The sequence below is a fragment of the Mustela nivalis genome (genome assembly GCF_964662115.1).
Source record: "Mustela nivalis genome assembly, chromosome: 12".
NCBI lineage: Eukaryota > Metazoa > Chordata > Mammalia > Carnivora > Mustelidae > Mustela > Mustela nivalis.
The window spans coordinates 68,683,461-68,699,435 of NC_139031.1; the positions used below are offsets into that span (position 1 = coordinate 68,683,461).

Here is a 15,975-nt window from a genome sequence, read left to right on the forward strand (position 1 = left end):
CAGAGTTGGCTTTGGCTCTACTTGATCTCACACTGTTATTGGACTGGCTTAAAAAAACGGTGAATAGAGATCAAAGCAGTTTAAACAGATACATCCACTTGGGTAAATATCCTTGAAGTCCCCCTGCCCCCATCTTCCGCTCCCCGTCCTGTTGCCAGATCCATTCAGCACCTCTAGAGGCTGTTAATACATGTAGTGATTGTACTAAACATCATATTTGCTTTGGTTCCAGCTGGCTCCAACCACTAAACTCTGTCCAGAGTTCCTATTGTCTTTGCTTAATAGACAACTGCATTGTTATCATGTATCAAAGAGGCTACCTTTGTGATAGATTTCTAAATGTTGATCTTCATACATTGCATTCATGGATTCTCTCTACATGTTTTTAAATTCAAGCTCCCAGTGATATTTTATTTTTAAGAATATATAGAATTATTAAACACAGAGAACTTTCAGGCAGCATTGATTACATTGTTGAGAACATTCCTTACTTCATGCACTAAGACCTTGAAATATTTTTTTCAGTTTTGTCCGTTCCTTAAAAAGCTTTGGAGTAAAAAAATTAATAAATCTGCTTACGTGTGACAAACTGATTTTAAGTTAGGCAGTCTTCCATAAGAAAATTATAGAGGCACAGAAGTGTAATAATTCCAAAGCAAATAGAATTTTTATTTTACTGTCAGGAAAAATTGTTACAATTTATTCTCAAAAACTTGGAATTTACATATCTTAAATCCCATGAAATTGTAGAAATTGTCATCATTTGAGATATTTTTAAAATTATGGTCATGTAAAGTGAGGACGGAAGGACTCTAAATCAGAGAATGTGGAACAGCCACATAAATTAGCAAATTAAAACTGGGGACGCAGCTGACATACGAGATAATATTACATAAACTAGGGAACAACTATTAGATTTGTATCTATTGGAAAAAGTGTAATTTGTTATTTTTAAATAACAAACATTAAACATTGTTGGGTTTTGGGTTTTTTTTTTTTGAGAATTAAATAGAAATGTAAGTCTTATACAGTTCATACTTTCTTTTGGAATTCAAGCATGTTGAATTCCACAAAAATTAAACCAAAAAGTGTCTCTGTAGTCAAATGCTAATAGTTCAAATAGAGTATAAGCACACACCTAATTAATAAATCTGATTCCTCCCACTGTTAAAATGATTTACACATAGACCAACCAAAAATCTTAGGATTACCAAAGAACTTTTTAAATATTTTTTAATTGAAATTATTAAATGGGAATTTGACAAATAGATGTCCTACCATTCAGAGCACAGGTGTTCTTCAGAACTATATTTTGAAACCTTTTTCTTAAGCCTTTTTTAAGGAAATCATTTAACCCCAAAGGATAACTGAATTTTGAGATCTGTAACTGTCAAGTCTTTTGAAGTTCCTGGTAAAATATCTCTATGTAAATTTAAAATATTTTCCTCTTGGTTATCTGCGTACAACCTGCATGCTTGCCTGTTGATCTGTGGATGTTTGGAATCCTGAAATGAAATGTGTTGGATGCTGAGTACTGAGTTGAAAGCAGACAGTCCTGGTGAGAATCCCAGCTCCTCCACATCTCAGCTCAGTGTTTCTGGCCAAATGACTCAGCCCCTCTGAAATTCAGTGTTCTCAGCTATAAAATGTGCTTACTGACAGCAACTGCCTGATCTTGTGCCCTGAAATCATCCTCCCGCCCCTTTTCCTTTCCACGTTTCACCTCCTGCTTTGCCATGTTTTTGTGGCAACCGTTCATTGAAAGCTTCATGTCCACATAGAGAGCCCTGGCCCACATTCCTATATGCAGATACGATTATTGTATTACACCCACACATAATCTGTTGATAAAAACTAGACTGAATATTTAAGATACATTCCTGCAAGTGGAACTCTGGTTCGGTGACATCGGTGCTATTCATCTTGTGAATACCATCAAGCTGTCCTCTAAAGAAGTTGAGCCGGTTTGTGGTTGGGAACAGTTTCCCCATACCATGGCCAGCCGGGAATAGTGTTGTTCTGTTCACTTTTGCTCATCAGACAAAAAGGATAGCCCTTTATTTTGATGACTTTCTGCCTTTATTCCTTGCTTTCTTTTAATGAGGTGACGTATCTTTGATAGTGTGCTTTTTTTTGGTCAACTACCGTTATACTCTTCATCCGTTTTTCTGTTGTTTTATTTATGTAATTTGTTTTAGGTGTTTCATCCCAGGTTGTTATTTGTCTTTGTCTTTGTTTTTTAGTGTTTGCCAAAGAGAATTGCAGTCTGAACTAGTGGGATCCGTTAATCTTCTCATCTCAAGCTTCTAGATTTCCCTTCCTGCTGAAAAAGGCTTCCGTATCCCAAGGTTCTCTTCTGTTTTCCTGTAATACATTTTTTCTAGCTCTGCTTTGTACATGTAGATTTTTTATGAATATACAGTGTCTCTTTATACATGGTGTAAAGTAAGGCTCAAACTTACTTTCTTCCCAATGGAAGGCCAGTTGTCTGGGCCTGACGTACATTTTTTCTCTCATCAAGATGACATTCAGCGCCTAGAAGAATGTTAAATCCCATAAATAGATCATTCTCTTTCTGTACTTTCTGTTTAACCTGCTGGCACCTACTATTTTGCTTTCTGTACCTTAGAGTGTGTTTTGGTAACAGAGCAGAGTCTCTTCATCCTTACTTCTCAAACTATTTTTGGCTCTTCTTAAAGCATTATTTTGCCAGAAGCCCCATATTGTCAGAAGTTAAATTCCTCCCCCCAAATCATTGCATTGTCTTAAACTTTGTTAATATAGGAATGACAATTATCTTTATGTTTTTCCCATCTTAGTCATAGTCTGTCTCATTTATTTAGTTTTTAAATTTTTCAACAATAGTATGTCATTTTATTTATATAGATTTTGCTTTTTTAAATTATTCAATATTTTGTGAATGGTAACCTTTTTACATTATATTTCATAACCGACTTACATAGGATTTGTGTATTTATATCTTATGTCCATCATCATCTAAATTATTATACCTTAATAATATTTTTGCTGTCATAAGTTTTATTTACCCAAATAAGGCCAATGTGTATAGGGCAGAAACCCTTAGAAATACTGAGATTCTGGGAGAAGGAAAACAAAAATTCAGTTCTCTTCCAGAGTTCAACAAAGCATAGAGAAATAATAAGGAAGTAAAAATTAGAGCCCAGAACTGGATGCTCTTTTTAGCGAATGTAGTAAGTACCTTCTTTCTGGGGGATGACTGATAACTGAATTTTGTCTGGTTATCTTCTAGCAGTGATTGCCTTAAAATTGTCAATTTGGTGTTTGCTAAAACCCAGTTGTTATGTGAGCGATATTGTATTGGGTATTTACAGACGTAGCCTTGGATAAAATTGGGTCCATGCAGCCTGGAACGATCCATATTATGAACTGTGTTACAGGATATGATTTTCAGATGTCAGTGAGTTCAGGGAGGTGATAGCATCAGAGCTAGGCTTTGTAGGATAAGTAGAATTTCCAAATGTGGAGAGGAGAAGGAAGAGCTTCTCATCTGATGAGAACAGTGCCAACCAAAGCATGGAGGCAGGAGCTGGAGGGTTTATTTATATCATTGAGTGGTGTTCAGACCTAGCCAAGGGTTAGTGTTACCTGAAGAACTTTGTTTAAAAAAAAGAAGAGAGAGAGAAAAGAAATAAAAAAGTAAAGGAAGAACTCCAGGCCCCCCATCATGGAGATCTAATTCCGTGAGGGAGAGATAAGGCCAAGATGCATGTTCGTCTGTTCGTTCTTTCTTTCTTTCTTTCTTTCTTTCTTTCTTTCTTTCTAGATTGATTGATTTATTTTAGAGAGAGGAAAGCAAGAGCAGGGAGAGGGAGAGAATCTCAAGTAGGCCCCCTATTGAGCGGGGAGCCCAGTGCGGGGCTCGATCCCGTGACCCTGAGCCAAAATCTAGAGTCAGTTGCTTAACCGACTGATCCACCCAAGTGCCCCTAGACACATATTTTTCTACAATCCCAGTGGATGATTCTGATGCAGAGTCAGAGTGGACATCCAGTGCTGTGGTCTAGTATGTAACAAGGCTAGAAGGGTTATGGAGATACTACGGGATATGCTTTTGGAAAGATATATTGGAACCAGTGATAACTGAGTGAAACTGTTCAGTTATTTGGGTTTTGTTTGCTTCTTTTTTTTACATTTCTGTTACATCACCACCATTCCTCTATTAGATATCAACCAGATAGATATCCATTACACAAAATTTGACCGTGTGAATTCAAAACAAAACCTATTAAATGAGATGAAGAGGAGGAACCAGTCAAGAATCTTCTTTCAGTTAGATATTGCTATATAATCTCACCCAAACTTAAAACAGCAATCACTTTATTGCCATTTATAATCCTATAAGTTGACTGGACTCAGCTGGGCCCTTCTGCTCCTTGTGACATTGGCAGGAGCGGGCGGACCACAGTCGTGTGGGGGATCAGTCCAACTTGAATGTCCAAGATGGCTCACTTGCCTGGCTTTCAGCTGAGAATTAGCTGGGGCTGTCCTCTGGACCATCTTTGTGGGCTTCTCACCACATGATATTTGGATTCAGAGGAAGCGTTTCAAAAGCAAGACTATGGGGCACCTGGCTGGCTCAGTCAGTTGCGCGTGCAGCTCTTGGTCTCGGGGTTGTGAGTTCAAGCCCCACATTGTATGTAGAGAGTACTTAAAAATAAAATCTTAAAGAAGACAACCCAGACTACTAGGCTTATGCTGACCTAGTTTTGGTGGTCTCAGAAAAATTCTGTTAGTTTAGACAACCAACTCACTAAGACCAACTCATTTTCAACAGAAGGTGACTTAAATTCTCTCTCATCTTTTTTTTTTTTCAACACGATTTTAAAAATTTATTTATTTGAGCGGGGGGGGAAGGGAGAGGGAATCTGAAGCAGACTCCACGCTGAGCACAGAGCCCAACTTGGGGTTCAGTCTCATAACCATGAGATTATGATCTGGCCCAAACCAAGAACCTAGCTCTTCCCCCAGCTGAGCCCCCAAGGCGCCCCAGCCTCTGTCTCTTGCTGGGAGGGGTAACGTGTGTCTGTAAGGAAGGAAGGAAACAGATGGCAATCATGTTCTGGAGAATTGCAACTGCGATCTGAATGCACCAAGTACTACAGCGTCAAAATACATAAAGGAGAATTGTAGGAAATTTTGATAGATGTCCACAAAAGTGCAATTAGACCAAATAGTAAATTAGGATAAAGGGAATCTGAATAATATAAAATGCTTATATAGTAGATTTATGTATTGAATTCCTTGTGTGACAGCAAAGAATATTCCTTTATTTCAGCCATCTGTAGAATCTCTGTGCCCCCCAAAAGAGAAGCACTTGAACCTTTTATAGGCGTTCTGCCTTGAGACCTCTCAGCCTTGCAGATAGAGCCACAGCAGTGGACACTACTCTTGTATTAAGTGAGATTCTTCCTATTGAGGAATCCTATCCTCTGGATGACTTTTTTACACATTGGTGTAGACAGTTGAGTTACACATTCTCAAGTTCTTGGTTTCTTAATTTGTTTTCTGAAAAGAGTGGCATTGAAGGGGGCTTTATTTTGATTCCCCACAGTCTCATGATAAGAGTAGCTTTGACTTGTCCTGGGTGCTCTTTATACTTCAAGGTCAACACTCAGCAATCACTGGAATCCTCTTCTGATTTCCCAATAATGCTGACGTAGGAACTGAGCTGGAATCCTTGCTGACACCTGTTCTCCATGTATTGTTTTTTTTAAGCCTCTTCAGAAAAAAAATAACAGTGTTAAGATCCGTGGGTTTTGTTGTTTTTTTTTTAAGTCTTTGCTTTGCTTCCTAAAACTCAGTTGTTTAACCATCCTCGTAAGAAACAGCGTCTGAGCTGGGAACCCAGGTTGTGGGGATGACGTCATTTCCTGGCCTGTCAGCAATGAATCTGAATTACTTACTGCTTCTATCTCAGTGTCCCCATATGATGCCAGGCACCTTGCTGAGCTGGCATTAAACCGGCTGAGATGAGAAGTTGAAGCAACCAGCCGTCTCCCTCAGTAACACTCCAATCCATTTGCCTTTGCAGGTCGTCACGCTGTGGTACAGAGCTCCAGAAGTCCTGCTTCAGTCCAGCTACGCCACCCCCGTGGACCTCTGGAGTGTTGGCTGCATATTTGCAGAAATGTTTCGTAGAAAGTAAGAAATTCCTTTCGTTTTATTCTGTCTTCCTTGGAAAGACTTTTTGGATCTTCGATAATTTAAGTGTCAGCATAGCATTTCTTTTGCAAGTAAGGTCATGATATATACAGATACACAGATATTCCGATCCCCCTGCTTTGGGCTGCCACGTCCAAGCCTGTCCTGGAAACGCTTTCTCAGTCCTGAACAGTGTAGTTTTGTAGGACTCTAGCTTCCAGCTCTTGGAAACTCTATTTGGAAAGAAACATGCCATTGTTCTTACAACTTATTTTTGTTGCTGATGATAGGATCTAGAAATATCCTCAAGGTGGACCTTGTCCACAGGAGAAGAACCGGGGCTATTACGTATATGGAAATTTTGATGGTGAGAATAGTGGCTTACACAGAATGTTCAGGATGAAAAGGACAAGGCGAGGAAGATGTTAGCACTACTTCAGAATACTGAAAGTGCTGTTGGAATGAGGAGAGATTAGACATATTTAAGCACGACAGAGCAAAACCGGGACCAGGGATAGGGAAATGATAGAAGTAAAGGTTTTTGCTCAGACCTAGGAAAAATCTAACATTGGACAGTTATCTGAAGAGAAGATAGGGGTTCTCATTGGGTGTTCCAAGAAGAAACTGGACTACCACACATCGGAGGTGTCTCAGTGGCACTAATAGGCTAGAGGACCTCCAGGAACCTCTGACTCTGAGAGCTGTGATTCATTTGTTTTATTTTCAGGTCACAAGAAATAGGCAAAACAATATAATAAAGATCTGCCCGGAAAATAATCCATACATGGGTACTAAATTCAGCAAATCAAAAATGAAGCAGAGAACCTAATTGTAATCTATTAGCTCCTTGTTTTCTATTTTTGTTTCCACGGGAAATGTGAGCTGGAAAGCTGAGTATATTCCTGTTGTACATGTTACATTCAAAATGTTAGTTACATGGTAGCTCCCAAGGAAAAGAACCTGTGCTTTGTTTTAACCAAATGAAGTTTGGTGCATGTCATAAATTTTGGGACCTATTTTTAGAACTCAGCATTTTCATAAATGCAGCTCACAGGAGGGGATCATGCCCAAGAAATCAGAGTACATAGATGTTTGATGCTGGCCTACTCTGTGCCAAGTATAGTACCAAACCTCTTCGCTTCTGTTACTTTTTATGCCTCACCATGAAAGATTACAGAGGTGCAGGGACAGATTTATTTGTCCAACATCAAGCAGCTAAAAAGGAGCAGGGGCATTGCCCCAAATGAAGCTTGTGCGTTTTAATTCAGTGTTGTTTCTGTACCAAGCAGGGAAGGAAAAAGTAATGTTGATTTCAGCTTTAGTGTTTGCCAAACAGGTTGAATAAGTGTTTTAGAGCATCCCTAAGGACCTTGGTAGAAATCAAATTCCCACCTCCCCCAGCCCATCCACCTGATCAGAACTTCTTGGGCTGGAGCTCAGCAACCTGTGTTTGAACAAGCCCTTAAGGTGATGCTAATTCACCCTCCAGGGCAAGAACCACTGGGTTGGATGACAGGATCACCAGGGATGAGCAGACTTTGAATGTGCAACTCCAGACCTCTTCTTTAGAGATTCTGATTCATTACTGGGATGGGGCCAGGCATTCTTGTTTTTAAAAAAGCACGTCATGTAATTCTTTTCATCAGACAAGTGTAGAAAACATGAGCTTACAGGATTATGGTCAGGAGTGCCTGGGCGGCTCGGTCAGTTGAGCATCCAACTCTAATTTGGACTCAGGTGATGACTTTAAGCTCCGTGCCCGGCTCCCCCCTTGGCTGGGAGTCTGCTTATCCCTCTCCCTCTGCTCCCCCCCACCTGCCTGCTCAAGGGCATGTACCTGTGTGTGCTCTCTCAAATAAGTAAATAAATAAAACCTTTTAAAAAAAATTAAGGATTATGGTCAGAACAGGAAATAAGCAGGGTGGAAGTCGGAGGAGACTCATTCTAGTTCATCCCATAAATAAGTTCATTTAGCTGAGAACTGATGAGAGAAATGTCTATTAGAATTACCTTTATATGAAAAAAAAAAAAAGAATTACCTTTATATGTCTAGAAGTGTCTTCAAATACAACGATTGAGCCCTTTTGTAATGGGAGGAGAGTGGTCCGTTATTTTTCAGTAGGATAAGACTTGAGCACAGCCACTCTTGATGAAACAACCAGTATTTTCCTGAAAGATGTTAAAAGTAAAATTTAAGATATATAGTATTAAGCATTCACTAGTAAGGAATTTGCGGTATTTCTAAGTATAGCTGGTCAGTACTTACAGAACAATTACAACCTGAGTTTTCGTTTTATAGCATTAAAACATTTTCCCACTGAAGTGGCTCCATCTAGCTTGCAGAATTCTACATAACCTGGAATATATATGAAATATTATTTGTGCTAATCCATCAAAACCTATTGTCTCCAGATGACATTTTTTTCTATGGGAAAATTCATTCTCTGTTCCAATCCAGGATGACAGGGATACCCTTCCCTTCACCCAGCACCAGAAGGGGGAACCTAAGGTTGGAGGCTCAGAGAAAGGCTCCTTTCATGATGGCAGCAACAGCTGGCTTCAGTTTGCTTAGAAAGGGAGATGGTTGGTGGAGACCCATTGGCTCTTTAGATGTGCACAAAAGAAAGCTATCCTCTCTCTTGGAGCCTTGTGTAGAGGTACTAAATTGAGAATTAACTGCCTGAAGGTGGAAGCAGTATCAGAATCCAGGCCCATATGCCTTTATGGCTGAAGGAGAGTGAATCCAGACCTACCACACATAGTTCCTGGGCTAGGTGCTTTCTCTCCTAGGTAGTTCCTGCTGGTTTGGTTTTGACCTTGAATCTGGCCATGGGATCTGACCCTTGTTCCTGCTCTCTTCATGTTTGGTATTTCTTATAATTACACCAAGATATCTGAATGTGCATGCTTCTTACTCATGCCAGATGAGTTTTGGGGGTCCAACCGCCAGCTTGACCTAACTCTAGCTTGACTCCTGGGTCAGCGCTGACACGCCTATTACATTGTCCTGCGGAGAATTTGCGAGCCAGAGATTCTGAAAGCAGTCTTCCTCATTACCTTAGGCTATAACCCTAAATCAGAGAATCGTGGCATGTGTCCACTCTGGGTTCCCACCTGTTACAATGGCAGTTTTCCCACATGTTGTCATCTTTCTTAATACCTTCATGGTTTTTGCCATATTCTTAAAATAACTATACTTACATAATTGTTTACCCTACACAATTTACTTTTTTAAATTGAAGTATAATTGACATACAATAATATATTAGTTTCAGGTGTACAATCTAGTGATTGAACATTCATGTGTATTACAAATCAATCACCACGTTAAATCTAGCTACTATTTGTCACCATTCAAACTTGTTATATATTACTAACTACAGCCATACCTCATTTGATTGTGCTTTGCAGATACTGCATTTTTTTTTTACAAATGCTTTGTGGCAATCCTGACTCAGGCAAGTCTGTCCACAACATTTTTCCAACAGCATTTGCTTATGACTTTGTGTGTCTGTCACACTTTGGTAATCCTTGCAATATTTCAGACTTGTTCATTATTATGTTTGTTATGGTGATCTATGACCAGTGATTATAACTCACTAAACACGATGGCCATCATTTTTTGGCAATAAAGTATTTTAAATTAAGGTATATACATTGGATTTTTTTTAAGACATAATGCTATTACACACTTAATGGACAACAGCGTATGTAAAAACATGATTTTTATATGCCCTAGGAAACCAAAAATATTCATTTGATTCACTTTATTGATACTCACTCTATTAGAGTGGTCTAGAAACAAACCCACGATACCTTAGATTTGGCTGTATTTCATTTATTTCTGCTCTCATCTTTATTATTATTTTCCTTCCACTAACTTTAGACTATTCTTTTTCTGTTCTTTTAGGGGTGAGGGTGGATGCTTGCTTCTTGTGGTAGACCTGTCTCACTCTAAAATTTTGGCTTTTGCTGTGTCTTTTAGATTTTGGACTATTGTGTTTACCTTTCATTTCTCAAGGCATATTTTGATTTCCTCTTCGATTTTTTTCATTGACCTGTGGGTTGTTAGGTAGCTTGTTTAGCCTCCATGTGTTTGTGTTTCTTCCAGTTTTCTTCTTGTGATTGATTTATAGTTTCATACCATTGGGGTTTGAAAGATGTTTTTATATGCTTTTAATTCTTAAATTTATAAAGACTTGGTTTGTGGCTTAACGTGTGATCTATCCTGGAAAATGTTCCATGTGGACTTGAAAAGAATGTATACTCTGCTGCCTTGGGATGTTATATCCTATAAATATCTGTGAAGTTCATCTGGTCTAATGGGTCATTTAGGCCAGTGTTTCCTTACTGATATTTCTGTCTAAATGATCTATCCATTGGTGTAAGTGGAGTGTTAAAGTCCCCTGCTGTTACTATATTACTGTCAGTTTCTCCCTTTATTTTTGCTAATATTTGCTTTATATGTTTAGAAGCCCCATGTTGGGTGCGTAGATATTTATCTTGTTGGATTGATCCTTTATGAATATATAATGTTTTTGTTTCTTATTAAACTTTGCTTTTTATAAAAGATTTTATTTATTTATTTTTAATTTATTTATTGGGATGGGCAGAAGCAGGGGGAGGGGCAGAGGTAGGAGAGAAGCAGGCTTCCCATGGAACAGGGAGCCTGATGCAGGGCTTCATCCCAAGATCAGAGATTATGACCTGAGCCAAAGAAGGCAGACACTTAACTGACTGAGCTACCCAGGTGCCCCTACAGTCTTTATTTTAAAATCCGTTTTGCGTGATGTGAGTATTGCTACTTTAGCTTTCTTTTCATTTCCACTTGCATGGAATATCTTTTTCCATCCCTTTATTTTCAGTATGTGCATGTCTTTAGATCTGAAGTGAGTCTCTTGTAGGCAACATATAGATAGGTCTTGGTTTTTTTATCCATTCAACCACTCTGTGTCTTTTGATTGGAGCATTTAGTCCATTTACTTTTAAAGTAAATTGTCGATAGATATGTACTTATTGCCATTTTGTTGATTGTTTTCTGGTTGTTTTTATAGTTCTGGTTCCTTCTTTTGTTCTCTTCCCTTGTGACTTGGTGACTTTCCTTAATGTTATGTTTATATTTCTTTCTCCTTATGTTTTGCGTATCTATCAGAGCTATTTGGTTTGTGGTTACCATGAGATTCATATACAAGATCCTGTCCTATATATTATAGGAATCTATTTTAAGTTGACAGTTGCTGAAGTTCAAGCACATTCTAAAAGCAGGGATTAAAAGCATTTTTAATCCCTCCCATCCATGTTTTATGTTTTTGACATTATATTCTACATATTATTTTTTGTATTCCTTGCCTGATTATTTATAACTCTAGATGATTTTACTACTTAGCCATTTTGTTTTGCGCTTAAAGAAATCTCTTTAACATTGCTTGTAAGGCCAATTTGGTGTTGATAAACTCTTTTAGCTTTTGCTTATCTGCAAAACTCTTTATCTCTCCTTCTATACTGAATAATAATCTTGCTGGGTAGAATAGTCTTGGTTGCAAATATTTCCCTTTTAGCACTCTCAATATATTCTGCCACTCTCTTCTGGCCTATAAAGTTTCTGCTGAAAAATCAGCTCATGGTCTTATGGGGGTTCCCATAAGTTGTTTCTCTCTTGTTGCTTTTAAGATTCTCTTTTTAACTGTTGACACATTGAATATAATGTGTCTTGGTGTGGATCTCTTTGAGTTCCTTTTATTTGGGGCTCTCTGTGTGCTTCCTGAAGTTGGGTGTCTTTTCCTTCATCAGGTTAGGGAAGTTTTTAGCCATTATTTTTTTCAAATGGGTTTTTTTGTCCTTTTCTGTCGGAAGTTTTTAGCCATTATTTTTTTCAAATGGGTTTTTTTGTCCTTTTCTGTCTCTTTTCTCTTTTTAGGAGCCCCATAATATGAATGTTAGTATACTTAATGGTGCCCCAGAGGCCCCTTAAACTATCTTGATTTTTTTCACTCCTTTTTCTTTCTGCTATTCCAGTTGGGTAATTTCCACTTACCTTGACGCTATCACTGATTGATTCTTCTGTACCCTCAAATCCTGCTATTGATTCCCTCTAATGTATTTTTCATTTTGGTTATTGTATTCTTCAGCCCCATTTGGTTCCTTTTTATATTTTCTAGACAGCTTACTATTTTTTATTCTCATCCAAAGCAAAAATATATAAAATCACAGATTTGATGAGCCAGTTATTTGTCTAGTACACACACAAATAAATATATAACCATTAAAATTCTTGAGAAACTTAGTCCATGTTCAAGCCCTAAAATCATCTTTCTCACATACTACCAGTGGTAAATTTCACATGCTGGAAACCTTGTAACAGGTGTTTCATTTAGTCTACAAATAACTTACTGCGTGGCCACTATATGCAAGACCCATTTTAGAGAGAAAAATTAAATCCTAGTGGGGAAGAGAGGCATTGCATGCACAATTTAGTTGATTAACCTCAGCCAGGGTAAGTCCTGTGAAGAAGCAAAGGGTTCTGTGAATAGGTATAAGGAGAATATTGTTTCCGGAGAGGGAAAGAGGTTTTTCAGTGGAAGGCCAGAAGTCAGTATTAACCTTCCTTAGAGGTCACATCCTAGTTGTTTATGTAAAATCGTTAAGGAATGGTCATTTCTGCATTAGTTAAGGCTCACCATTCTCCATAACCTGGGGAGAAAAATAAGAAACAAAGGGAGGTAACACTTGTCTGTCATATGACAGACCCAGGGCCAGGCCCTTCACGTGCGTTACCTCAGTAAACCCACGTTCTGAGGACTATCCTCCAGAGTTTCCAGATGACGAACGAAAGTCTTCAGCAAGGAGAGTAGATAACTTGACCATGGGCACACGGCTCTTAAATACCAGAGCCAAATTTGAACTCAGGTTTGCCTGACTCTGTATACTTTGACGCTTTTCCCCCCTCTGTCATGTTTCTGCTCTTGCTGCTGTTTTACCTGCTAGGTCATATTTTTATCTGCAATGTTTTCTGCGTTATTGCAGTGTGGCAGCCGTGACATTTTAGAAAGGTCAAGAAGCAAACCATATGCTTAATAGTTTTGATTTCCAGTTTTTCCTATATTAGAAAGGTTGAATGATGCTCTGTGATATTAAGGGTTGCCAGGGAGTTTGAATACTCTCTGTCTCTATGATCTGGGTTTAGTGATTGCCACCAATGACTTGGTGCAGCAGCTATGAATTGAATAAAGAGTCGAAGCCTTTTATCTTCGTCCATTAGCTCTTTGTCTGTAGGTGGCCCATCTGAACTCCACATTGAGTTACATTTTAATACCAAAAAACACTAGTCAGGTTAAGGATGACATGCAGTGGGATAGGAGAGAGTGATGGAGGGATGAGGGATGGGTAGGATAGATTGGTTTTAACTTCATAGCAAATTAAGTTCACAGTTGTTAGCTATCCAGGTTATCTTGTGCTCCTGCTCGGACTTCTTGTTAGTGGTTTGAAAATGATGGGGTTTTCCAGGTTATAGCAAACTCATAAAAAGAAAATGCACGTTTAAACATTAAAACATGCTAATTCTTTGGAAAAAAAAAAAAACTAATTCTCAAACTAGTTCTTTGAATATGGAGATTGTGGTAAGCAGATAGTAATTCTTAGAAGTTCTGAGTTGCCTGCTCTACTGATCCCTAGCTAAGAAATGCCAAATGCCGCCAGGAACAATATAATAAATACGGTCACTGTTGGAAGGAAACAAACAAGGCTTCATGGTTATATTATCCCATGTATGGTGGCCTCTCTCGACTTGTCGTCATTGATTTCTATGAATTAAACACCCAGTAGCTGAGAAACTGACAGTGAAACCATCCTTTGTGGCTGAATGGTCTGTGAACAAATGTCTTTAAAATGTCATTCACTGAGTGTCTTGCCAATTTTCCCACTGGTTATTCTGTTGGTGTTTCCCCTTCTTTGAGTGCTCTCTAAAATGACATCAGTAAAATGAGGTCTTTAATAGAGTGACCTGAACACCAAGGCACCCAAGCTCTAGCCTGTGAGTGGAAACCCGTCACCACAGGTTAGGTCAGAACACGTGTATGGAAACCAGGGCACTTCGCTGGGCCTTGAGATTTCTTACCTCTTCTTGGTTGCTTTCCTAGGCCTTTTTTTTTTTTTTCCTTTAAAGAACCAACCAGGGGCTCTTGGGTGGCTCAGTGGGTTAAAGCCTCTGCCTTCAGCTCAGGTCATGATCTCAGGGTCCTGGGATGAGCCCTGCATCAGGCTCTATGCTTCGCAGGGAGCCTGCTTCCTCCTCTCTCTCTTTCTGTCTGCCTCCCTGACTACTTCTGATCTCTGTCAAAAAAATAAATAAAATCTTAAAAAAAAAAAAAAAAAAAAAAGAACCAAGCAAATAGGAATAGCTTTACAGAAGCATTTTCTTATGTAAGGAAATACCCAGGATGGTACTAAGGAAAAGAACTGATCTTGGTTGAATAATGCATGAGGGTAGTTCTGAGAATGAATGAGTGCTTTTTAAGGTAATCGATGTTGATTTCTCTTATCCTTTCTTTTTTTTGATATTTTAAAAGATTTTATTTATTTATTTATTTGTCAAGAGAGAGAGAGAGAAGCAAGGGGAGCCACAGGTAGAGGAAGAAGCAGGCTCCCCACCAAGCAAGGAGCCCCATGTGGGAGCTGATCCCTAGGACCCTGAGATCCTGACCCCAACAGAAGGCATATGCTTAACCAACTGTGCCACCCAGTTGTACCATTATTTCTCTTATTCTTTTTGGTTTTTTTTTTTAAGATTTTATTTATTTATTTGAGAGAGAGAGAGAGAGATCATAAGTAGGCACAGAGATGGGGAAGCAGGCTCACTGCTGAGCTGAGAGCCAATGTGGTGCTCAATCCCAGGACCCTGGGATCATCACCTGAGCCTAAGGCAGAGGCTTTAACCCACTGAGCCACCCAGGCGCCCCTCTCTTATTCTTAATACATATCTTACTTTAACACAAATTTGAAAAATGCATTTGTTTTTGTGATGTGTACTGAGAAGCCAGCGTCAGGCATGGCCCTTGCCTGTCAGGACAGCTCTGCGGGACTCCAGCATCCCAACCCAGGGCCACTCCAGTCTAGCACCCTGGGGCTGCCTGTTTTGTGGTCTTCTCTGCAAACTAGATTTTATCTTAATAGGACCCTTCCTGCCAGTTCTGCCAGTTCTTCCCTCCAGCTACCTAAGTCATCGCTTCCCTTTTACTGACAGTTACTGGTCTGTGACTTCTCCCCATGGTCTTATCCCTATTCTGAGCAACCTCCTTCCCCCTCTCTGGCTCCCCCACTTCTGTTAGTCCTTTCCACTCTGTCCTTTGGAATCCCTGTTCTGAGCCACAGGTGGCCCCACTTCACTGAACTTTTCCTCGAAGTCTCCTTCAGGCCCTTTTCTGTCAATGTTCTATTCCCTTGAGAAGGGAACTGGGATTTTCTTGGCCACCTGGTGCTGAGGGCACTGTTCTGCCAAAGCCTCCTGGCTCCTTTTTGCCATCCTCTCTCCCTTCTGTCTCCCCTGTCTTCATTACCTCACCTGTCACATAGAGATCTAGTGATTTTGGTTTTGTTTTGTTTTGTTGTTTTTTTTTTTTTTAAGATTTTTTTATTTATTTATTTGATAGACAGAGAGAGATCACAAGTAGGCAGAGAGGCAGGCAGAGAGAGGGGGGGAAGCAGGCTCCCTGCTGAGCAGAGAGCCCGACACGGGGCTCGATCCCAGGACCCTGAGATCATGACCTGAGCCGAAGGCAGAGGCTTAAACCACTGAGC

At 39.4% G+C, this 15,975-nt stretch overlaps 1 protein-coding gene across 4 annotated transcripts in view; it reads left to right on the top strand.

Annotated features, from left to right (window-relative positions):
- Positions 1-15,975, top strand: part of CDK6 (cyclin dependent kinase 6) — a 244,070-nt gene that overhangs the window by 163,949 nt on the left and 64,146 nt on the right. For all 4 annotated transcript variants that reach the window (XM_082692623.1, XM_082692625.1, XM_082692622.1 and 1 more), the window contains exon 5: positions 6,074-6,183. In XM_082692623.1, the coding sequence (XP_082548749.1) occupies positions 6,074-6,183 (110 nt within the window). The remainder of the gene's footprint in view (positions 1-6,073; positions 6,184-15,975) is intronic.